The sequence below is a fragment of the Emydura macquarii genome, unplaced genomic scaffold (assembly GCF_026122565.2).
Source record: "Emydura macquarii macquarii isolate MOO-44397 ecotype Brisbane River unplaced genomic scaffold, CSIRO-AGI_Emac_v2 contig_1253, whole genome shotgun sequence".
Lineage (NCBI taxonomy): Eukaryota > Metazoa > Chordata > Testudines > Chelidae > Emydura > Emydura macquarii.
The window spans coordinates 20,613,668-20,639,375 of NW_027131390.1; the positions used below are offsets into that span (position 1 = coordinate 20,613,668).

General features: G+C 43.0%; 1 protein-coding gene across 1 annotated transcript in view; it reads right to left on the reverse strand.

Annotated features, from left to right (window-relative positions):
• The window catches only part of LOC137153191 (rho GTPase-activating protein 20-like), a 54,457-nt gene extending 32,947 nt beyond the window's left edge, over positions 1-21,510 (reverse strand). Inside the window, exon 1 of the mRNA XM_067548305.1 lies at positions 21,241-21,510. Within this exon, the coding sequence (XP_067404406.1) occupies positions 21,241-21,321 (81 nt within the window). The 5' untranslated portion in view covers positions 21,322-21,510. The remainder of the gene's footprint in view (positions 1-21,240) is intronic.
• Positions 21,511-25,708: the final 4,198 nt, after the last annotated feature.

Here is a 25,708-nt window from a genome sequence, read left to right on the forward strand (position 1 = left end):
CAGCATAACATCCAGCTGAGATAGTGTAAGGAGGGTCTTGGAGGTTGGGAAGAGTTATGAGTGGTGGGAGGTGGGGAATTTGTTGATGTTTTAGTACGAAGTGGGTAATCCTAACCCTTTCCTTCCCCAGGTCCTATTGTCTTGTTCTCAGTAAAGTCCCCCTTTGTTATAGAGTGATTTTTGGGCATGTCATTTCTTTGCTGCGGTTTGTGTTGATGTACTTCATTATTTTTTGTGTAGTGGGTTTTATACTCCTGGCCAGCAATGGCAGCATTATTCAGTTTCCCCAAGGGATAGCACCCCTTGTGTCTTGGGCACAGTGAGGAGTCACGCTGGGTGGAGGCACCAGGTATCACAAAAAAGAACCCAGGAACCAACCCACATGAGGAGAGGGGAGAAATCAGTAACAAACACCAGGGATGAGGCCACACCTTGGGGGAGGGGCTACAGTTAGTGAATGGAGCTGTATAGCTGTGTTGAAACAAACATGATGGGGGTAATCATCATCACAAGAACTTGAAACATGGCCAGTGAAATCTGTCTTTCATGATTTTTTAAATCCCCCTCCACCATCCTTTACAGCATCCAGTAAAATCACGTCAGAATTGAAGTGGATGAAAAAGACACAAAGTAATCAGAATGATGTGATTTTAATGTCTTAAATCCTATCGCTATCAGGTTGAGAAATGGATGTTGTACTCAATTGTCATCCCCATCTTTACCATGGTGTTCAGTAGAGCTGGTCAAAATTTTCAATTGAAACTTTTTTCCCAATGAAAATTCATATTATTATTGTAAATTAAAAATTTTCAGTTCCTTTGAAATTTTTCACTTTTTCTACAAAAAACTGAAAAAAAATTGATTTTCAATAAAATCTTGAGGTTTAAAGAAACCATTTTTTTTGTTTTTGAAAACTGGAAAAATTTTGGTCCTTGGTTTTTCATTTAAAAACCAGAAAAAAATCTGAAAAATACTTGTTATTTTCCAGTTAGTTGTAGTGTCTAGTGTTCATTTCTAGTCCTTTTGTGGTACAGGCATGGAGCATTAACCAGTTATTCAGACCAGGAGTGATATTTTGGCACTGGTTCCAGATTTAAAAGAGCAAGTCCCAGATCTCTGAGTAACGTGATTTTCCTGTGAACATTTTATTTCCCAAGAATACCATTATATAACTTGTGATACTTATAGAACAAGGATATTCTACAGCACACATAAAGGCTCTTTATCATGTTCTAGCTCATAAATGTGCTAAGTTTCACTAATAAGGTGTAGAGCTAGCAGTTTTATTCAATGCATGCAACTTGGCTATAGCACTGCTACAGAGAACTGACTAAACATTCCCACAGTGTTCTGTCTCTATGTGTACTGGGTATCATGTAAGACCTGAGCCGGACTCTCCAGGAGGCTGTCTACACTTTTGTTGTTCCAAGATCCTCATACAGCACATGCACTGGTTCCTCTCTGGAAAGTTCCCCTCCCTTCACTGTGTTCCAAATTAAATTAAAACTTAAGTAAACAGTCAGAGCTCCAGTATCTTGGTTCAGCCGCGTGTGTAGTTCACAGGCAACTCTTGGAATAATCCAGGGTTTGAATCTTTGGATCTTTTGAATCCAGGGTCTGAATTTTTGGATGAATATGAGGCGAGTTCTGAGTAATCTCTGCTTTCATTAGGGCTGGAAATGCCACAGAACAGCCTCTCCCATGGTACCTCAGAGCTTCTGTCTTTCTATTGAAATGAAGAGTGGAGTGGGAGCATATAAATTAAAATCTAGCCCGATCAAAACAAGTTAATCTCACTTTTATCACATCAGAAACTGATTGGGCAAGGGCGTTGGAACAATTTTTATAATAGGGGTGCTCAGAGCCATTGAACTAAACGGTAACCCTTATATATGATGTCAACCCCTTCAAGCCGGGGGAGCACCTCCAGATCCCTATGTGATTGGGTGAAGTTACAGGTCAGTTTTTATTTTATCCTAACTGGCTGTCCTGAGGTTAGTTCTCATGTATGCTATTTCATTGTGGCCCAGGGGAGCACAGGGCTATGAGGCTGAACTGGTGGCCTCTTGTCCTGGCTCTGGCACTGAGAGACTTTGGCCAAGTCACGTTCCTTCCCTAGTTACAGACAGGGGCAGTATTTTTACCTGCCTCACACAGACATGATGAGGATTAATTAGTTAATGGTGGACTTTGAGTTTCTTAGGTGATGTGCTATAAATGTTAATAGCTGGGCACAAAGAGCTGGCAAGAAGCCAGCTGCAGTGCATAACAATATTTACGGTTCTACAAAAGCCAGCAACAATGCTGTGTATTCTTAAGTGCTGTCTACTGGCACCTTGTCTATTAACTATTTACATATCTGCTGACATCTCACTGCACACTCCTGTGACAATAGAACCACTAGATATTGTTCTGAACTGGCTAGGGTGCATGTGTATCATTGTCTTCTACTGGTTAGAACCAGCATTGCTAAACTATACGTCACAGACCCCATGCTACTAACAGACAGTCTCTTTTAATTCAACTGGCAGAGGCCTGTGCTTTTGAAGGAGGAAGATCTGAGTTCTTCCTCTGTTGTCACCGTTGATTTCCAACTGGCCCCAGTGACATCTCTGGATTTGTTCCACAATCATTATTTGAAGAGGTGGAGGGAACCTCGCTCCTGCCCCACATGGCATTACATTGAGCAGCTGTTCTAGATAGAAGTTAGCACAGTTCAAATTAACCAGGCACTCGAATTTGAAAGCTGTCACAGAGAGGCAGCATGATCCCACCCCCCCCCGTTTTGTTGCCATAGCAACAGATTCACGTTTACTCAACATACTTCCAAAGTGCTTGAACACTTGCAACACTCTGGGCTGTGTTTGTACATTACTCATCCCAGAGCTGCCAATTTTAGCTGTGTATTTCTTGGCACTGGCAAAAGTTGTGAGTCTAATATCCCTCATTCCAAACCCATGTATGGCCTACAATATCAATTCAACCTGCCAGCACAAAACGGGTTTTTTTACCCCCCTATTAACCCCTGTGCTCAAGTGTTATTATCCAGACTATTAACTTGGGATGGAGCAGAAGAAAAATACATCTGCTTAGCATAGGGTCGATTTTCCTTCTGACATTATACGGACAGAACGGACGTCAAGCAAAATGTACTCAATGTGCCTGTGCCTTTATTAATGCATTCCCTGTTGGGTCACAGACTTTCTCCATCTGCCCTGCAGGAAAGAAGCACTGCGTGCTTGTATCATGGAGTTGCCTCATGTTACTCAACTACTAGAGATAACACAAACTTCAGAGTTCAGATGTGACTCCAGACCTGAGCTTCTCCAGAGTTCAGGGATGTTTGGATCTATGGGTTTGGTCCATTGTGGAGATAGAACTTTAGATCTGAATCCAGAGCTCAGCTGGGCTTTCTTTCTTTCTTACTGTTTGCCTGTCTGTTTAGTCAATGCATTTGTGCACTTCCCATCCTTGTGCATCTTGAGAAAGTTTGGATCTGGACCATTATAGAAATGGGCACAGCTTTAAATTTCATACCTGGCACCAGATTCAAACTGCCCCAGGATTCAGGGGCTGAAAGGGAGTCGGCTCAGACCTGTGCAGGTCCATCTCTGCTCCCTACATATTGATGTTTCATCATGAGCTCTTCACATCCTGGTTGTCCACTTCCCACCTGCAAGAGGTGAGGCAGACCCTAGGAAAGCAGACAGAACTGGTGTAGTTCAGAATGGGTGACATCCCTTAACTCCAAGGATGTATGGCAGAAACAGCACGTTGGAGGATGGATTGAGCACCAGGTCGCATTCTAATGAGGCCTCTGCCTGGCTTTGGAGGGACACAAGAGGCAGCTTTGTCTGTGCCTCACAGATGAAAGGATCATCAGCATAACACTCAGGCTAGAAGGGAAAAAATATTCAAACTGTGGGGATCTCCTTCAGGTTCCAAATGGGGAAGGGGCTAGAAGAACTCCTGGAAAACAAAATTTCTGCCCCGAGGAACAGCCTAAGTGCTGGTTTCTCTGACAACAGTATGACTACATGCTGTGTAAGTTGCTAACAGAGCTCATGCTCTCCAGCTGTGCACCCAGCAGATTGCAATCTTTCATCTTCCTAGGCTAGAAAAGTGGGGAGGATAGTAACATTTACAGAGCATCATTTCTTCAACACAAAACAAAAATCCTGCTCCCCCTCGCCCCAACCTCCACTATGGCATAAATACAAAATGACAGACAGTAAACTTCTTGTGGGGGCCAGGAGTTGGAAGGCCATCACCTTGACACTCATGCTTAGTGAGGGAAGAATCTATGTGAGATGGCAAAACATCCCAACTTGTCCTGCATCTCCTCTGCATTGTGATATCACCAGGCCTAACAAGCCAAGGAGAGTCAGGCCTGGGCACTACTTGTGATTCCAGGTGCTGCATGAAGCAGGGTTGGTTAATCAATAGGTGGATGTAGAGCAAGGGGCACTCTTCTCTCTGAGTCAGTTCTCAGACACGCTGGAGAGGAGAAGCTATATTATATAAAGTACCTAAAGAGAGAGAGACAGAGAAAATTAGTGTCCCAGCAAGATGGTAGCAGTGGAGGTATGCAAATTCACAATTTATATTTCACATGAATATCACACGCCCCAGAGTCCACTTTTTGCCAAATTTTAGGCAATGTGGGTCAGTTTACTAAGAAAAACTGCAAAATCTCACTTCCCCCATGTCTTTGAAACAAAGACAATTTAGCTTGAACAAGCAGTCTATTTTTTCAAAGGGAAGATAGGTCCACTTTGCTCAAAAGAATTCATGTACTGAAGTAAGATTTTGAGAGTTTGCAGAGAAACGTGAACTCTGAGCAGTTTTGCATTTCATTACAAATATTACACCCCCTCCAGTTAGGAGGCACTGTGCTGCCAGAGGTGCTGCCTTTCAGATGAAACACAAAACTTAGGTCCTGGTGTTGTGTCTCATTACATATTGGAAAGCACTTTGGACTAGAGCAAGGATGATGTTAGTATCACAAATGGATTTTTGTTAATTCCTTTCTGCTACCAAAATGTTTCCTGCAGTTTCATTTGGAGAGTGTTTTCTGTCCTGAATAGTGTTAACTAACATATGGCTGTCACCCCAAAGGTGACTGTTGTACATTGATGGATTCCATGATTAATTTATAAACTGTAAAGTCATCATGCAAATATAATATATTGTTATTCAGCTTTCAGGAAACGTCTGAAGGGGCTTTATTTAAGAATCAAGTAAAAGTAGAGGAACGATTAACCAAAAACTTGGGCTCCGATCCATCCATATGAAAACAATTGCTGCTCCCCTTCCAGTTAATAATGCCTGTGTGTTACCAGCAGCATTCCAGCAAAAGTCTCTTGACATGAGAGGGTTCTGCCATGTGCTCCATGCTCTTCTGCATGTGACTGGAGGACAGTCTTACAACGTGCTTGTAGAGGTTCCAGTGGCTTTTTATTTAGAGAACCCCGCCCCAGAGGGAGTGAAAGAGATGAAGGCTTTGTGTAAATGGGAATCTGGAATTAGACCACCCTGAAAACAATGACTGGTCATTTTATGATGATCTGCGTCTAATCAGCTTCTTTTTAAAGGAACTTTAGGGCTGGGAAAAGGTGCTGGCTTAAATACCTTAGAGAATGAAGTCCTGCTATTTAGGGGCAGTGTGGGTATAGGAAATATGGGGTAATAGCACAGGGGAATGGGAGCCAGGACATCTTGGTTCTAGCTCTGACCTCCATGGCCTTTAGGAAGTCATTTGACTTATCTGTAAAATAGGGACAGTAATTCCCTCACCTTTCCAATTCTTCAGATATTCATATGAAAAGCTACCACATCAGTGCCACACAATCTATACACACTGCCACATCTCACTCTTTTCCCACCAGGAGCCCCTCTAGGGGCATAAGAGGAGTGTTTTCTCAATCTTGGGCTCTTTTCTGTGTTGTAAAAGAAGAAAAGACTCCCAAATTCTCATCCAGACATGATCTTTCAAATAGATTTATTGAGAGTTTGGGTCTGAAGCAGGACAAAGGAGAGTCTGATTTTTCTGAATCTGTTCCCCTACCTGGGATCCTACTGGGCGAAAGAAGCTATATTCAGCACAAGCATGTTATGGTGATGGCCATTATTATGCATTGTTAGTTGATTTCCTTGCATTTGTCAGCAACGGACAGGTCAGCGTAACCCCTATGGTGACAGAGCCCGGACAGGAGGAGATTTTAATGAAAAAGCCTCTCTGGAAAAATGTGTTTTGTATAAACCAGTTCCTGTTGCTAACAGCTGCTTCCGTACAAGCCTGTGGTACACATCCTTCCACGCTTCTCTCACTAACTGCCACCGATCAGGCAGAAGGCTGTACTGAGGTCTCAGGGGCCATGAGAGAAGTTGGCTCAAAGTGGATGGGCTGAAAAACTCCCAAACTTTTGATATTTGCTCCCGCGTGAGTGAGTGACAAGTGGGTGGGGAGCTAGGGGGTCAAAGTGGAGGTGAAGGTAACACATTTCAACAAACACCTTGGAGTTAAATCCCAGGCTGGTGTACTCTGCAAAACAAAGGGCAGTGGACCAGATCCTGCGCTGGGGTAAATTGGTGTATAGCTCCATTGAAGTCAGTCACCCTCAGCCAGTTTATACCTGCGGAGGAGCCAGCCTGCAATGAGTGGGTTCTCAGGGGGAACTTTAATTTCCCCAGAGCTTGGAACATTCTCTCTCTGTTTCGTAAGACTAAGTAAAGGCAATAAACGAGAACCTTTGGAGAGAGGGTTTGGAATTACACTGCTGCTCTGGCAGTTCCTGTGTTATCTCAGCTCCAGGCCTGGATTATTGATTCTCAGATGGGAAAGTGAAGTTGAATTTCAGTACCAAGCACGGGCCAGTAGTTTTTGCCCCCTTTGCCATGGCATTTCAGTGTCCCGCTTGCATAGGTGCAGCATAAAGTGGCAAAAAAAGCTTCCAAAATTGCATCTCTATGTATCTGTCTGAGCGTGCATTTTTGAGGACAACAATCACTTGTGGGTGCAGATCAACAGGGCGTCATTCTCCCATCTTGCCCCTTGAACCTTCATTTACACCTGTGTGACGTGTGTGCAAAATGCCAACATGCAGGTCTGCAGCCTCTCTGGAAAGGTGGAGGTGATAGAACAAGGCAGAAGGCAGGGGAGTCAGGCCCCTAGAATTTAGGCATTTAAATAACCAATTGCCCTTGCAAGCCTCCACACTCCACCCAGGGGACAGCCACAACTGCAGTCCTGGCTAGCACCCCTCAAAAGAGTGAAGGAAAGACAGAGAGCAAGTGGCACCATGATGTCATCCCGCCAGCTGCACTGACAGGGAGCGCATACTGCCTCTTCCGAAGGGGAAAGGCGGGAGGAAAGCCCCCGGCTCAGTGAGGTCCTTCAGAAGGTACTGTCTCTCCCTGAGGCACAATTCCTCCCCCAGTCGCACTTGAAGAGCTTAGTTCCATTCTTCTGCCAGTGCATGCCTGTACCTATTTTCAGACAGATTTTGATGCTTGATGGGGTGGTGACGTGGTGTTTGTACAGCTAGAGATCATTATTACGGCCAAACGAAAAGCTGTTGTCACATGATTTCAGCCCCTGGTGTCAGTGGGGCACAGCTGGTCATGGGCTGCACCTGTGTCCTACTCTACTTTAATTCGTTAACTAGGAGAGGAAAAAAAAGAGTTTCCTTCTGTCTTTTTGGGTGCCCAGAATTCGATTTCTAGTTCTGTCATCTGTGACCTCTGCAACTCTGTTCTCTCTGCCCCTTGCAGAGCTGGTCTTTCGCAGCAATCACCACCATGGTGTAAAATATTCCATGCCAAGGCGTGGGGTGGGACTCTTCCCAATATTCAGAATACCCAGGGGAAAATGAAATGGGCTAAAATATCTAACTTGTGGTGTTCATCTGCAAGCAACTCTGCCAGGTTTTTCGTTTTAGGACCAACCACATTTTAGTGGATGGAAGAGTTGCCACGTACATTGAACTATGATTTTCTTCTTTTCTCAGCTATGTCAGTCCCAGGAATGAATGCCACACTGGGATGTTTGTATCACAAAAGGTCGTAGTGGCAGTGTTCCAGTGGCATTTGTGCGTATGTAAGTAGGACAGGATAGATTAATAATAGACAAGCAAACTTCGTCTTGGAAAAAGAATGGCTGTTTTTTAAGAGTTCCCTTTTAGTACATGACCTATTAGGGGACCAGCACCCAAGTTTGACACAGCTCTATATTAATGTAACCCTTCTGCCAGTGGCAGCAACAAACCGGGTTCAATATCTAGGATTTCCTTTCAACAACACAAAATCGGCTAGAGCCTCTACCCAGTAACGTGGGACAATTACACACCATCCCTTGGGCGCCTCTAGAGGTAATACTTCCCCACTCGCAAGCCCAGAGACTGAGTCTAGAAAACAGACTTTTAATAAAAAGAGGAAAAGTAACCTGGCATTAACTGGAGAAAATGCTGCAAGCAGGATTCACACACGCAAACCCATGAACAAAACACCCACCCCAGAGTACAGGGGACAGTTTCCTTTTGCTTCAGGTTCTTAAATCCAGCAACAAGAAGTTCCTTTAATGTGCCCCTCTCTTCACAGTACCCCATTCGTAGGTGTTGTCTGTAGTCAGGGCCGACCCAGAGGCTAGAGGTGCAGCTATAGAGTTCACCTCCCACCCTGGTTGGGGGCAGAGGGGGAAAGAAGGCACCTTGCTCACTCAGCTGTCCAGCTGGCTCGCTGGCCTCTCATTGCTCTGTAGGCCGCCCTGCTGCTCACCATCACCATCTGCTACCACCTGTTTCTCTGCTATGACCTCTGCGGGTCGGTCTATTGAGATTCCACCAGCTCTCGGCTTCTCAGCTCCTAGCGATGGTCAGCTCTTCGTGGGTGAACCTCAGTGCTGAAGCTGGGCAGGAGGAGCGCTGTCCCACAACAGATCAGGGGTTCCCAACCTTCTCTCTGCCGGGGCACACCTTGATACCTTTCATTATTTTGAGGCACACCACCCTATATCGTCTCCAAATGAACTCATGAATATTCATGAGGCAATTCAGAACTCTTCAAGTAGTTTTTCAAAAAGATTCCGTGGCAGCAGCCCCGGCCTGAGGGCGCCCCAGTGTGCCGCGGCACCACGGTTGGGAAACGGTGCAGGAGATGAGGTCATCTCTCGTGAGCACTTAACAGAACAAAAGACTCCTAATGGACTCTTACCTAGCTCATCTTTGCTAGGTGGGTGGGGGAGATTAATAAACCATGCCAGCCCCCACACACTTGCAGGCAGGAATACTTGTCCCCACCCCTTATCCACCTTCACAGAGCTCTGGCATCCGAGCCCCTTGCTTAGCCAGTTCGGTTCAGATGAGAAGGATCCTTCAATCAGAATGGGCTAAGCACAGTTCTTCTGCCCTTTGCTCATACAAGAAGGGGAACCACATTTCGTTACCCCTGCGTTTAACACTAAAGTGATTTGTAGCCAAAGGGAACATTTGGGCAAAGCAGTCCCCTTATGATGAGCACCTGAGTAGGGTGGGTGTGCTTATGTAAATACCAGCTCGGCAGGGGAGAGTCCAATCAGACCCTGCTTACATTAACATGATTGAGCTTCTACCATTGCAAGAGGTGGGATGCTGCCGAATCTCAGCAAAGGTGCCATAGGTTTTATATCATTTCCAGACATGCGCTAATGCTTTGCTTTTCTACAATACCTTTCCATCTGAGGCTTTGAAAGTGCTTTACAAACCTGAATCCATTATGCCTCACAACACTGCTATTACGTAGAGTAGGTCGGCATTACGGTGCCCACTTTAAACATGGGGAAATGGAGGCTCAGAAAAGCTTAAATAGCTATCACAAGGTAGCACAGAGAAGCAGTAAGCAGAACTAGAAATAGAACCCAGCTCTCCTCACTCCACTAGGAACATTCCCCCATAATTACTATTACAACTTATTAATTGTAAACAGCCGCAAGTTGGACCCAGTTCCTGCCCCAAGACTTTATATTTTAATCCAGACAGATACCACACTAATAATGTAAGGAGAGAGTGGGAGGCTGGGAGCAGACAGTCGGAGAAGATTAACCTTATGCAATATTGTAACTATCTGTGGCCACTTGGAAGTTCCTGGCACCAGGGAGGATTGAACTCAGATCATCCTGCTACAAAAGCACAGGCACGTGCCACTTGAGCTGAAGGAGAATCTCCATTAACAACAAACAGGATAGGGCCTATGACATGGAGTTAAGAGTTCTGAATCATCCAGCGGCAGGCAGTGGTTCACATACATACTAGCCACTATCTATAACTATTATGTAACTACTGCCCCATTGATGCTCTGAAAGTCTGCCAGTCACAACACCATGGGTGGCTCGTGAGCCAGCCCTTCCACCAAAGCACGCCCCTTCCGCTCCCCTCTCCCGAAAGAGCCCCACCCCCCAGGCTGACTGGTGACCAGCCCATCCCCACTGCTGGGATGGCTGCTGGCCCAGCCTGCCCAGTGCTGACCCACTCAAGCCCCAGGCTGGCCAGTCTGCCCCAGCTGAGTGGCCACCTGCGCCCCAGGCCTCGCCCTCTTCAGCAGAGAGGCCGGTTAAGACTGCCACCGCCAGGGGCTGAGTGTGGGCAGGGCCACACCTGACTGTCAGGGAAGGCTAAGCCTTTGCTGGCCTTATAGACCCAGCGCCCATACACAACACTGTCACGTTTTCAGTGCTTCCCTGACTACTATCACAAAAGCTAAAAGCTGTCTAGCCTGGCTTTGCCATATTGCTTCATGTCAGATAAGGACATTTTAGTATTTCATGTTATTTCACTTTGAAACGGAAAACTTTTCCATACTCAGAAGGGAGGTGGGAGTGAAAGCAGCCGTTTTATTAGGTCTTGGGGTGGATTTTGCTAGCACAGGCATATGGTAAAGCATTAACTTTTCCCTACAAACACTAGGCTGACTTTTTTTTAACCCTTCTGCCGCTTCTTGGAGTCACAATGAGACCAACAAGTCAAAGGATGAAGCATAAATAATACTGGGTGGCCACTGCATGTTATTTGGGGACACAAGCCTGATCAGAGACAGAGCCAGGTTTAAAGAGAACGGAGAGCTAAGACGCTTGGTTGTATATATTTCTCTGAACTGTTTTACACAAGCCCTTTTTCACTTGGCATTTTACTAATCGTTTTTCTTTCCTCCAAAAGAAACTCAAACCAAACCCAAACATTTCTTAAAATATGCAGAATCCGATGGTGCTAAATCACATCTGAAGGACATGCTTTGAAAATAGCTTCATTTCCTTCCAAAAAACTGAACCTTACCAATTTAGTTTGTAATGTCCCATATCATGGGGTCGGGGAGGGGCGGAACTCATCTGCCAATGACCAAGTGGTTTTTCCAGGAGCTGTGACTGGGGAATAGTTTGACTCTCACTATTCTTCAGCTCCCACGAATTATTTATTCCTGCAGGGTTATGCTTAGGATCCCTGGAACAGCATTAAAAACGGATGGCAAAAATGATGCCCTCAAAAGGACAAAGGCGGTTGCTGATGTAAGCAAAGCTCCAGCAAACAGACCTTCAGTTGGAAAGAACTCCACCCAGGGCAACTTTGAGAAGGTTCAGATCCAGATCCAAACACGATGGTTCAGAACTGCCTCAAACCTGGCAAAGCTTGGTTCTGGGCGGGTGGTGACTAAACACAGCTTGATTGTATGAAAGCTTTGGAAGTCTAAGAAACACCTTTATGCTAGGGTTTCCTCCAGGAGGCTGTGCTCCAAGACTAGTTCTTCCCAATGCAGCATTGCTATACAAGCACCCTCACATTGTATCAACATGTAGTGCTGTTTGTGTCATGAGGCTGCATTGTTGCACGGTTGAGATTAGAATCCTAAAACAAATTCAGGAGTCCTATTGCCCTGCTGCAGAAGAACCATAGGAGAATTGTAAATGACCCACAAACTTAGACACTGGTGACAAGCACCAAAGCCTAAACAGGTTGAAGGCCCTCAGACAGAAGTCCCATAGTTTTGAGCAGAAGTGTACGGACAAATGTTACTATTTATTATTCGTATTGTAGTACTGCTTTAGAGTCCTAGTCATGCACCAGGACCCCTGGTGCTAGACAGCAGTCAGTTCATTTTCTGGCATCACTGAGAGAGGATTCCTGATGGAATAGAAAACTGATGTACAAGGGAAGCAAAACGCCTGATATTTTCAGGCCTCAGCCCTTTGACACAGTGGTGATGGAAAGAATCTGTGATAATTCATGGGATCCTCTACTGCTGCAAATAGCTAAACCTCCTCTTTTCTCTATACATCTAAAAGTTCGGCACAAGGGTGCATCTATCTGTATTTTTGGGGACATCCCATCACAATAAAATACCATCCTGTACAGAAAATAAGAGATCAGACTGGAAGATCCAATGATGGCCAGTTATGGACTTGATGAGTCTTCACAGTTAAGTGCAGTTTTAGAATGGTTAATTTCCTTTAACAAGTAACCAGGTGCAGCCATATTCTTAAGTATTAACAGTTTTAGATCCAGTTTTTAGAGCCTTGGTTGTAGGTTTCTATCTAACTAGGATATTTCATTCTGTTGTATGTGTTTACCCCTAATGAACCAACCAACCAATTTATGGTGCAGTCGGCAACATGTGAAGTTTGCCCACAATTCTCAGGGCCACTGGGCACACTGCATTGTTATGCTGTTGATTGTGATACAATCTAGCAAGCCCCTGTTAGGATCAGAGCACTGTACAAGCAGAAAGTAAGAGAGCATCTCTGCCCTAAAGTTGCCTTCATCCTACCAAAAGACATCTTGAGCACTTTAAATTGCACATACAAGAAAAATTCTCTCTCTCTCTTTTTTTATTCAGTGGCTTAACTTCCAGGATATTTATTGTGGTGGTGGATGAACCCCATAGCTCTTCCTTTTGCTCCCTCAAAGTTTTGCTGTTGACTTCAACTGGATCAGGCATTGAACATATGATTTTAAATTCAAAGCAGCACCCAGAAGTTCAGAAGGTTTTCCCATCCCTATCTGCTGGAAAAACTGGACTGAGAGTCTCACCAAAAAAAATCAAGCTTTTCACATCTTTCCAGTGTGTGTCAATAAAATGAAATCGCAAGTCAGCAGGGCACTAAAGAAATCAATAAGTAAAGACATCTTAGAAGAGCCCAATACTTCCTGTTTCTGGCCAGGTCAGTGTACAGCAAAAGAAACCTCTGGAATGGGAGTTCATTGCTTTTCCCTAGTTAAGAAGGCCACAAGCAGCAGGAAAAGTGAAACATTAAGTTTGTAAACTTAGCTGAATATTTTTTTAACCCGCATAAAGCTCCTGCAGACTTCGGTTCAAGCCTTGAGTCAGTTCTTATCCTATCCATCTCTGATCTGTAGGTATTAATATTTGACATATTTGCTACAGTCCCTTTACAAAGGAAGGTTCTGTTTTGTTCTTCTGAGATTTTAATATCACACCTATCACCACAATATCTGAGTGCCTCATGTGGAGATATTCTTTGCAAAGATTACAGGTATTCTATTTTTTAAAGAATATTACTTTCCCTTGTCTTCCCAAGGAAGACTAGGACAGACTCTCGTGACAAAGTATCTTTACTCTCATCCCCTTATTACCGTCCCCAGATTTGGAGGCACATGTCTGTTACCTAGGAAAGTTTTCTTTTAAGAAATGGTTTCTTGCTTGTGCAGTTGTGAGAGAGTGTCACTTTTCACATATTTATTATTTTTACCATCAGGTCTGGATGATTTCCAATAATGAAAATGCCCTTAAACTATTCCAAAGCAACCACCAAGAAGCCCTGCATGGGAAGCCAATGCAGACAGACTTTAAAAAGCTTTTAAAACCATTTAATGAAGGCTGGGATTTTGGAATAAGGAATAAAATACCCCTACTGTGAAGTCGGATGTATATATAATGGGAGGGATCTTATTGGATTTCTGTGTATAAAAATTCATCAATGAGGCCAATGTAAATTATACACAGAGGTTTTTTTTTTAAAAATGCAAATAAATTTTTCAGTGAACCAAGATTTAGCCAAATGAAAAAGTTGTGTAGAGGCCAAACCTGAGGAATGGAAGAATGTAACACATTCCTTTGTGCCTTTAAAAATCCCCACTGTTTTTCCTACTAGCACAATTCTTTCCACTGCATCCATATTCAACATACAAATGTATGGACAATTGGGTGGGCAAGTGGGACTATTTTATGCTGCTATATGCAGGGGTCTGAGTTAGAGAGTCAGGCTTGTTCCTTTCTCATCTGGCTGGCAGGGGCTAAGACCTCACATTATACCATGCTAGGGGTGAGAAAAAGGAAAATATAACCATGCAAGGGAGAGAAAAGGCCAACAATAAAACACCGTGAGGTAGCAATGCTTCAAATCCATTGGAAATATTATATGATACCCCAATTTCATTCCCATTTTCCAAAGGTTTCAGATGTCTCATTCCCCCATCACTGAAATACAACCACCTCTGGGAGAGAAAGCTGCAGCACCAAGCTTTTCTTGCCCAGACCCTAGAGGTGAGAAGGAAGTTCTGTCTGCATGAGCTATGTCTACACTGCAATTAAAACCCCACAGCTGGCCGTGCCAGCTGACTCAGACTCACAGGATTCAGGCTAAAGGACTGTTGAACTGCAGTGTGGACGTCGGGCTTGGGCTGCAGCCTGAGCCCTGTGACCCTTTCATTTCACAGGGTCCTAGAGCCCAGGGTCCAGCCGAAACCCCTCTATCTACATCACAGTTAAACAGCCCTTTAGCCCAAGCCAGCTGGCACAGGCCAGCCACAGGTTTTAATTGCAATGTAGACAGTCTCATCTGAGGGTATCAAAGAGGCCAGCTACTGCTATATGCGTTGGTGGTTTTAGTGATGTGGACACCTATCCGTTAGGAACAGGACTGAGACCCACCAATTCATTACACAGACATTTGCTTGCTTTGATTAATAAAAGCAACTTTATTCCTCTGCTAGGTTTCCCCAGCTCTACTGCATCATGACCCTTTGCAAAAGGTTATGAGGTTTCTCTCACGAATGAATTATTTGCAAATGGAGTTGGTCTGTGGATAACTAACTCTTCCCTACTGCATGAGCTGCCAATCCAATGGCCTTGGTACCTGGGGTCTAAGTATGAAGTAGATATTGTAGCTATTCGAGTCCAGTGCGTCTCATGTATTTACATCGATTAAATCATTTCATTTGCAGCTTGGCAATGCAAGAGATTGAAAGGAGGCAGCTGTGTGCATCTGGATTTCATTAGAGATGAACATTAATCCCTTTATGCCTTATAAGCATCACATTAATGTTATACAGTTCTGGATTTGCTAAATGGCATTCTCAGAGCTGGCTGGTGGAAAAACAGGCTAATCAGCAGTGACCCTTACAACGCACACACCACGAAAAGAAACTTCTCTCTCTGCATCATTCACCCACCTGCCAACTGGTATAGGAACATCTTGAATATTTCCAAGTAAAGCCCATCTTCTAATGCCTTCTTGAAACTTGAAATAGTATCTCAAAAGATTCAAGCACCCCCAAGCGTTGGAAGGCAACATTACAGAATCAAACCATTATCTTCAAGGGAGTTACTCTGCATTTTACACCACCCATGTACAATAGGAGAAGGATTTGGCCAAAAAAGTGCCTTTATTTTTTCCAGGTTTTGAGGCAGCAGCAGGAGATGTTGGCATGGTAAGAGGCAATTGGAGACACATGACTGAACAGGTGGTGAAAGATCGGGGTGGAGAGAGATTTGGGAGAGATCAGTATAAAGGTATTTCTTGAATTCATGTAAGGAACAGGGAGTAAGAGAACAGTGGGAGGGCTAAAAACAGACAGCTAACAAACAATGAGGGGAAGGAGGAGTTGCCCAAGGAGATGAAGGAAGGAAGGATTAGAGAGGGACAAAGAGATCAGTGAGTATATAGCTCATAAGTCAAAGGATGGAAGTGAAGGAACATTTAAGCCAGCAAGAAAAGAATATACTGTATCTGACTCAAAAAGGATGAATATTGCTTATACCAAGGAATTTCCACTACAAAGCAACGTAAAGGTGGATTTTGCTTAGTTCACCTGTTACAATTCTTTGAAAGACAAAGCAGAATAGAGGGTGAAGGACAATAGTGGATATCAACTATTTTGACTTTCAATGCACTTTTGATAAAGTCATTACAAGAGACTGTAGTAACTATCCCATGAAACTGACTGATGCAGGCTATTACAGCAGCTCATGTTTTAGTAAAGGCAAAGAAAAGATTCGGGAGGAAATCATACCCCATCAAGATCAATGGAAAAATTCCCTACATATTTATATGAATGGGAACAACATCTTCCATTACACAAAGTACAGCAGGATAAGGACTATAAGTACTGCAAATTCTCAGCAAGCTCAGGTCAGGAAGACATTTTGCTCCATGGAATGGACTTCCATAAAAGAGTTGCATGATGAAGGGGAGGGTAACACCTTCTTCTAAAAGCACCCACTATTGGCCACTCTTGAAGTATGTCTACACTGCAACAAAAGATGTATTCTTAACTAAGGTTAGCTAAGCGGTATTAGCTAAATCAAGTTAAAATAGCAGTGAAGACACGGCAACTCAGCAGCTCGAGATACTAGATTGTGGGCCATTGGGCTATTTGGCTATGTCAATTCCTATGTCTCTATTTTTTGTGCAGCATTAAAGAACTTCCAATGAGAGCAAACTGTGAGAAATGTCCCATTTTAAAATGATATTGCTTCTTTTCCCATATATTATTATCTGTCTTCCTCTTTTCCTGTTTGTTGTTGTTTAACCACAAGGGACATTCTTGTGAAAACAGAGTCAGGTACAACAGGGCACAGTGCCTGGCACATTATGGGGTACAGAAGGCCCCAGAATGATAGGAACAAACCCCAAACAAGTTTGTTGACTACCCCCAGAGTTCAGCACAGTTCTACGCTTATATCAATTCCTCCAGTGTCTTGAGTGTTTTTATTGCATTTCTCTGAATTCTTTGCAATTTGTCAAAATCTTTCTAGTATTGAGGTGTTCAGTACTGAATACATCATCTCAGGTGCATTTGCACCAGTCATATAGAGAGGGACTATGCTCTGTGATGTGCTAACAGTAATTAAATTACTCCTCCCTGTTGTCCACCTAGCAGTATCCGCCCCCAACACACCCACCCACACATCCACAAAATTCTTTGGCTTGTCATGTCTCCATAAAGGCTGCGGGCAACTCCAAAAACAGAATAAAACAAACATTTCAATGAGAATTATGAAAAATAAGTTATCACAAAAACATCCTGTTTTCCTTCAGATTCTCTCCCCTCCCCCCCGCACAGGCTAGACTCCACCCTGCCTGTTTTCAGAGGGACTGATTATGGGCGCCGGGTTTTGGAAACTCTGTCACTTTTCCAATCCTTATCTGAGCAGCATGTTTGTTCACTATGGAGTAGGGGATGAGAATGGGTGACGAGTTGCTGATCTTCCCCCTACACTTCTTAGCCCCCTGATCCACTTTCATTTATACTCTGACAACCTCAATAAGAGGGGAAACTGGAAAATTAGCAACATCATTTTCTGATTACAGTGATTGAAAAATTTACTGGTAAATATGGGCACCAGTGACAGGAAAGATCATATATATATTCCTCCTAAACACACATGCCAGGGTGTAAATAGGCATGGATGTTTATTGCTGTACTACAGAAGTGTACAGATTTGAATGTGTGTGTGTATCCAGTGGTGTAAAATCAGCATGTACAGGAACAGTAGTATAGGTATCTATGAAGGAGTGTGTAATGTTGGTTTGAGTAAGTGTACTGGCATAACATAGGAATGTGTGCTGCTGTAATGTACATGTAGCATTATGTAGGTATTTATGAGAGTACATGTGAACTGGTGTCACACAGATGTCTGAAGATGATAGTACAGATGAAATCTAGGTGGACATGGAGGTGGTTGTCATATACGTGTGCTGAGGTCATGTACTTTTGGCTGTGTCAAGGTGTGAGACTATAACCTGCTTAGCTGTCTCTCTAAGAGCAGCAAGTCAGCTAAGCAGTTTCCTTCTTCATTTCTCACTGCAAGATGCAGTTTGTATAGAACTAAGCAACTCTATGAACAGCAGAACAATCAGCAGCTATAGCCAATGCGTCCGCTAAGGGGCCTTGGGTAGAAGAGCTCTAGTTTGCTACTATGCAATTTAAAAAGAAATGCACATTTTTTAAAAGGTAAGTCAGAATCCTACATAGAATATGAATGAGGGAATTCAGCCACTTTTGGCTGATCAAGGAATGAATATCTACTAGGTCTTTACGCTAGTGGCTAAAAAGCCCCCTTAAAACCCCCACTTATATGTGTCCATCATTATCTGATATACCTAAGCAGAAGATATAGCCTGACTAGTATTTGTTTGGAATAGAAGCTCTTGGATCACATCCATTCAAGTCCTGGTAGCACTAAAACATTGCCACACAGGAGATATGTATGCAAGTGCAATCTCAGGACTCCCTTATTTCCAAAGCCTGTGGAGCTGAGACTCAATGAAGAAGTGCAGATTGGAAAAGCACTCCAAGTTCAAACAAACAAACAAACAAACAAACACACACACAAATTTCAGGAGAATCTGATGTTTTCTATACTTTATGCTTTTGGTCCCAGCTGGAACTCAGACCGCAGAGATGCTCAAAAGTAACTTGAAGAAAAAGATAAGCTATATACAATTTTGTTCACCAGGAGGACTTTACAGAATCTTTGACAACACCAAGTATTTTGTCGCTAGAATCCACCAAGCAGACGCTGCCAGTCATTATATCTCCCATGCTGGCCATGTTCTAAAAACAATGGAGAGATTTCTTTTCTAAATATTTGCCACATAGTTCATATTTGAACAACATGGTTCAAAGCTAAATCGTAATATCCTGAAAAAGTTGATTTCAGTAAATTATAAGTCTGTTTTAAGAGTAAACCTGAGAGTTTCTCCCCCCCCCCCCCATAAGGAGTGTGTGTAAATTATTAGAGTCACTAAAAGGTGCTATTACAAATAGCCTCTCAAGATCTGTTTAACTGACTGTAGAGACAGTTAGATCTTGGAGAAAAAAGTGTATTGTTAGTTAGGATATAGTTCTTTTGAGAAGCTGTGCATATCACTATGAAACTCCTTACTGCCTTAATGTGTCTGAGTGAAATCTTTATTATCTGCAGCGCCACTATATACATCCAGGCATGCCAACAAGAACATTATGTGGGGCCAACATTACATGAGACTGTGTTGTGAAGTGGTGTATCAGAGGAGGGCTTTGGTTTTTTTATAGTTTATGTTTTTCTTCTTGTCTGCATTCCAGATTATGATGTATTATTTTAAAACCAATAAAGATGTTAGAAAGAAAAAGCCAGATCAATTTTGTATCTCAGAAAAGGTTCATGTTTTGAACAAAAGCTCTGGAAGGTTATTTTATTTGAATCCATTTGTCCAACCCTAATCCCTAAATTCCAGGGGGCAAGACAACATAGCCATTAATCTTTACTCCTGCTTGCCTTTGCTGGCTGAATCGGCTATCAGAGTGATAGAGGAAAGGTGCTGCTATGGAGGATGAAAAGGTAGTCATGCCCCATCATGAAAGGTAGGAGGAGTGATCAGTTCTGGCCTCGACACAGAGAAAGGGAGACCAGAAGTTGAACTTTGGTTCTGATGATGTCCCCTCCAGATTGCTCATGAGCACTTTGTAACAACTATAGAAGAGACTGGCCCCAGGGAACTCACTGAGCCTAGTGGGACAGACCTTTGGAGGTCTTGTCAGTGCTGTGTGGATACCCAGGCAGTGCAGCAATGATCGATGACAGCTTTGCCAAACTAAAAATGTTAAGTCCCAGTGCCTTGACTTTTTGCTCCCAGCCACATAGGACAAAACTGATAATCAGGCCATTGAAAAAAATCACTAATATTGCATTGCAAATAAGCAGTTGCAGAGCTCTGACATCTCTCTCATTAGCTCAGAGTTCACAATAGGATTAGATTAGGGTAGCCACTTTTTTGTGTTGATATCTGAAATTTTCCCCCTTCTCACTGAAAAAAACAGTTTATTTTCCAGTGTTAAGAGATCTGGCAGAGAACATGATTCCCTCCACCCCCATTCACTACTACAGATAGCTCCTCTTGGCCCACTCAAGTTGTCTCGCTTAGCACAATAGGCGTGAAGCTTTACATGCTATTTATGAATGGAGAGCTGAATTGACCAATATTTGAAACATTGTCATGTGATATTTGTATAGCATTTTACATCTCAGGAGGATCCCAAACATTACTTACACAGGAAATACTTCACCCACCACTGAAATGCAGCCACCTCTGGAGTGGAACACATCAGTTGTTTCGCAACAAAAGGGGACACCACAGAACCGTTTCAGAAAGGAAGAAATTTGTATCCAATTGAAGCTGCAAGGGGGGATTTGTATTTATAATAACCCAAGGCAGAATTTTGGTGATCAGGAGACTAGGCTAATATCTTTATCAAAAATCCCAAGTGGAAAGCAGAGAGTGATGAGTTAAGCATTTCAAAAAACTGTTGATGTTACTCTGAATCTAGCAGCATCTACACTTCTCCCTTCAACTCTAACTATTAGATTGTTTATATTACATGGCTGATTAAGTGATATTATGCCATCATTTGTACAGAAATAAACCACTCAGATCAGTGGGAAACCAATCGAAACTGCACCTGCTCCTTTCCAGATTTTAAGGATCTCACACATCTTTTATTTTTAGTCATAAAATAGCCCACGGGCTGATGGAGAGTCATTGCTGAATGTTAGTGCCCAGTGAGACAGAGTAAGGATATGTTTATACGACCTCCTTTTACAGCTTTCTAATGAGAGAATGACAGGTAGATAATTCAGGTTACAGGCCAGCTGAATGGCTTGGAAAGTTAAACCTACCATATGAGACAAAATAATACAGAATACCTTAGACGGAGGCACTGCAACTTGTGGACACTCAGGGAAAAAATAAAACAGTTTTCAGACAGATTCTAAGTGGTAATAAACATGGGATTAGTGAACAGAAGTGGTGGAAAGTTAAGCAAATAAAGACAAAAATGAAGTGGGTAGAAAGAATATGAAAAAGAACAAGGGATTTGCTTACTGGTTTCTAGCATGGAAACAGTTTTTTCAGAGAAATCAAAGCGCCTGCCTGAGTCCCAAACACATCTCAGCTGTTCTCTTATTGCCCCTTTAACATGCCAGCCATGTACTTGCCTTCCCCCACTCCTGCATCCACAGTCTCAGGTCTTCTTCGCTCTGCCCCTTGGGCAGATTAGCCTTCTGTTGAGGAGTCATCCTCCTGGCTGGGTGTCGATCCTTCTTCTGAGTACATGATTTATTCCTGACCTCACATGTTTGTCTATCAACACAGTCAGAGGAGAGAGGGGAAAATCCCAAGGAGGAGGGGGTTGTTACTGGGTATATTTTACAAGTCCCAATTGATGGAGTATCAGTCAGATAATCCTGGGATTCCGTTAGGTGTTTCCAGCCCCAGAGCACAGGAGCGAGTGAGTGGAGCAAGTAACATTGCCTGCTTGCTTTTCCTGATCAGCTAAATTGCTCCTCCTCACACTGCCTAAATAAGGACATTGACTCACTGTAGGCTAACTGGGGCTCCTTTGTGAAAGCACTTAATGCTAAAATGCTTTTGCTCTTTAGCTAAAATGCTGCACAAAGTGAGCATAGAGAGGGAACCTGAACTCAGAGTCAGAGGCAAGGGCTTGGAAGGATCCGATGGCGACAGGTCAGAAATCACAAGGAGATTCCTTTTTTGAAATAGGGGGCAGGAGTCCTTGCTTTGCCAAATATAGGACCCCTTGAGGGCTGCATGCTATCAATTCAGAACAGAACACATTACTTTTGAGGTTCTGACAAAACAGTTCTGGGCTGCTTCATGCTTTTTAAAAAAGAAACACTGCACGGCCTTCATCATTCCAGAGGCTGGACAAGAATGACTTTCAAACAGAAAGTTTTCTTGTTTACATAGCACAGGCTTCCAGTGACTTAAAAAAATACATGTTTGTTATTCCATCTTCCTGGAGAAGCAACAGTTTGAATTATGCCCCATGTTTTATTTAGAGCCTAATCCAAAACCAACCAAAGAAAATGGAAAAACTCCTCCCGGCTCCAGCAGGCTTTGGATCAGACCTGTATAAACTCAGAAAGTTTTGCAAACTTCTCAAAAATTGAGGAGGTTTGGGAAGGCTCAAGCAATGACTATTTTTCGCCTGCTGAATCCTTCTGCACATTCCAGATATTAGGAAACAACCTGGTCTTTATTAGAACAGAAAACCCTTCCCCTAGCAAATCAGCCAGGCATTTCCCATTCTGTATTCTTTCCAGATAAACTCAAGATGTGAAAGCAGAGTGAAAAAATTCACACCACTGATTAAACCAGGAGGAATGTCAGGTTTCAGGGTTGAGCGTGAGAGACAAACAACCTTCATGTTTTCGCCTCAAAATTTTTCTCCATGTGGCAAAAAAAACCCAAACCAAAACAAAAAAAAATAAAATAAAAATGGAAGGTGGTTTACTAGGGAAAAGGCATAATCTCTGTTGAGTATGGACATTTCCACACAGGGTAAAATCTGCCGTTTGTTCCAGGGTAAAAGCTCCACATATCTTGCTTTGACAAAAATCACACATTTTAAAGCATTAGTGGCAAAATCATGCCGTTGACCAAATTCTTGCCCCATAGTGCAGAATCACCATTTTTGCAGAATAAAAATTGACAAAGCCCGAATTGGTACCATTTGTGACAATGGGTATCTGGGACTTGCTCTCGCAGTAAGTGGACAGGTATCCACATCACCCCAGACTTGGCACTAACTGGTACCTTTTCTGATCAGTCTTAACAGCGAGGCCAGGGACTGCATGGGCCAGGGATAACGAACAACGCTCCCACTCTGAGAAGTGGCCCCTCCAGGTGAGGAGTGAAGTGTGGTGGCATGAGGGAAGCTTGCCATGCTACTGCCAATGTTGTTCCTCTTCTGGGATACAGGACTCCAGTCTCTGGGGCTATTATCCTGGTATGCTTCGCCACCAACACTATGGCCATGTAACTGCCCCGCCCCCACTGCAAAAATAGATTACTTATTAGGTCTTTTCTCTTATTGCTCTTGGTCTTATTGGGTCCTGGTTCTTCTCCCAACTTTCCCTGGGCCTCTTCTGCTCTTCCAGGAATGCCAGCCTTGCCAACCTGTATATCAATTTCTCCCATAACTATCTCCATACTTTGGCCAACGCTGCCCATTCCAAATCCTTTCCCAAGACCCATTTCTGCTGTGACACCTACAAGAAGTCAGCCAATTAAGATGACTCATTCATTCATTAGTGGGGGAGACCTGAAATTTATTCATTAAAAATAAATGAATGCATGAAACACCAAATTATTTGGAAACATTAAATTATGCAATTAAAGGATGATCTTATTTTCCTGTCTCTTCACCAAAACCCTTTCCCTCCTTTAGCTTATTACATTCATTTGTTGGGTCTTCTCTCAAATTAGATTGTAAGCTCTTAGAAGAAGAAACAATACTTTCTCCAATGTTTGTTCAACACCTAGCACAATGTAACCTCAATCCTGACTGCAGGTCTTTAGGTTCTACCATAGTTCTGCACAAATAAAGAAAGATATGCATGGAAGCATACGTTGGCCAAACACTCGTTCCCTAAAATACTCTATGGTGAGAGCCCTACCGAAATTCTTTTCAGAGCATAAATCTATGCAGTGATGACATACATTCTTCTCCAGGACTATTTCCACAATTGCTTCCTCCATGTCAATAAAAGCCAGAATTTCAGCATTTTGCATGGATCCAAAACAACCTGCAATGGCACACACCCAATTTCCCATTCTTCTATTACTTTCATGGAGAATTTACAATCCACTGTTCCTCTCCTTGAGGTTAAGCAAAGGTATGTGTCTTGTTTGTAACATTGTGTGATAGACTTGATGGATGATAAAAACAGTGGATGTTAAAGAGCAGATTAATGGGAGGGTGAGTGCATTTAATAATGCAAATCCTTCCTTTTGGAAAGATCTCTGTGGGCATTGATTACTTTGTTCCTTTCTTTTCATTAGGCAAACATTTTTGGGAAGCCGTGACTTGGCACCAGTCTTTGCCAGACCAATGTCTTTCTAGCCTGATTTGGTGCCAAGACACACTGGTAAGGCCAGCATTGTTCCCTCTGGGTATCTGTTCTTCTCCACAACTGGATATTTGACAGGAACATTGTCACTTGAGTAACTGACCCCTTTCCCCACCTTTCTTTAAAGAAAGCCCCTGGGAACTCTGCACTGGTGAAAAGTGCCAGCTAGGCAGCCTTGGAGACTGAGCCCACCGAACATTCATGATGCAGCTCCAGGATATGCACCTGCCATGGAAGCTTCCCCCCATATTATCTCTTCAATGTGCTTGAACCCTCAAGTGGAGGGACCATCTTTTTACATGAGAGGATCATTCAGTCTCCTTGGTCTATTCAATCCTTGGTCTCTTTCTGAGCATGCCAACAAGGAAGCCAGGTAATGCCAAATGTGCTGGTGGGTTTTGTCATGAAGTGATTATATATTAGTACTACCATCATATGTGAGTCTGGGGTTTTCAAAAGACCCTAAGGGAGTTAAGTGCCAAAATCCCATTGAAAAATCAGTGGCAGGTGGGAGGCTAAAATCCCTAGGCACAACTTTAAAATCCCAGCCTGGATTTCTAGTGTCCCCCATCAACAGTTTCTTGCACCATATACCTAGCTAAGGGAAATGTCAGTTCCATCTGAGACTAGCCCAAACTCCTTGCATACCTCTTTAACCAACCTTCTCTAAAATGGTCTCTAAGGCCCAGAGTTACTGACTGAAAGGGCAGAGTAGTTTCATAGATTCTAAGGCTGAAAGGGTCCATTGTGATCATTTAGTCTGACTTCCTGTAGATAACTTACCCACAATCATTCCTTATTAAAAAGGACATGAAAAGTAATTGGATCCAAGTTTATTTACTTTGAAAAGTGTGTCCTGTGTGAAGTTTCCTTTTGACTTGTTGTTTGTGCTACAGGGAAACCTCACCTGTGCGTGAAAGTCCACTCGAGTCAATAAAGATGCCACTTGAGAACATATATTCCAAAGTAAAACAACAAGGGTGGAATACTTTCACATTTCCATCACTTTGAGGGATTTTAATGCTATAAAACATGCTCTATATATAGACAAAGTAATCGGTGTTTGAAAATAGAATATAACCTGAACTATAATATACTCTGATATCTTCCAAACTAACCCTTGCCAACCCCAAGCAGTCAAAAATCATAGGTCAAGCCTCCCCAAAATAAGATTTAAAAATAGTAAATTTGGGGTTCTTTTTATTTGCCTTCTTGTACATCTTAGTCATGTTTTCAAGCTTTTCTCCCAAACCATGGGAACTAGAAATTTACTTTTTAAATGAAAGTTGGGATTCTCACATAAAAAATTAAGGACTGGAAGGAACCTCAACATGTCATTTAGTCCAGACCCCTGTGCTGAGGCAGGACCAAGTAAACCTAGACCATCCCTGACAGGTGTTTGTCCAACCTGTTCTTAAAAGCCTCCAGCGATGGAGATTCCACAACTGTCCTTGGAAGCCTATTCTAGAGCTTAACTACCCTTGTAGTTAGAAAGTTTCTCCTAATGTCTAACTTAAATCTCTCTTGCTGC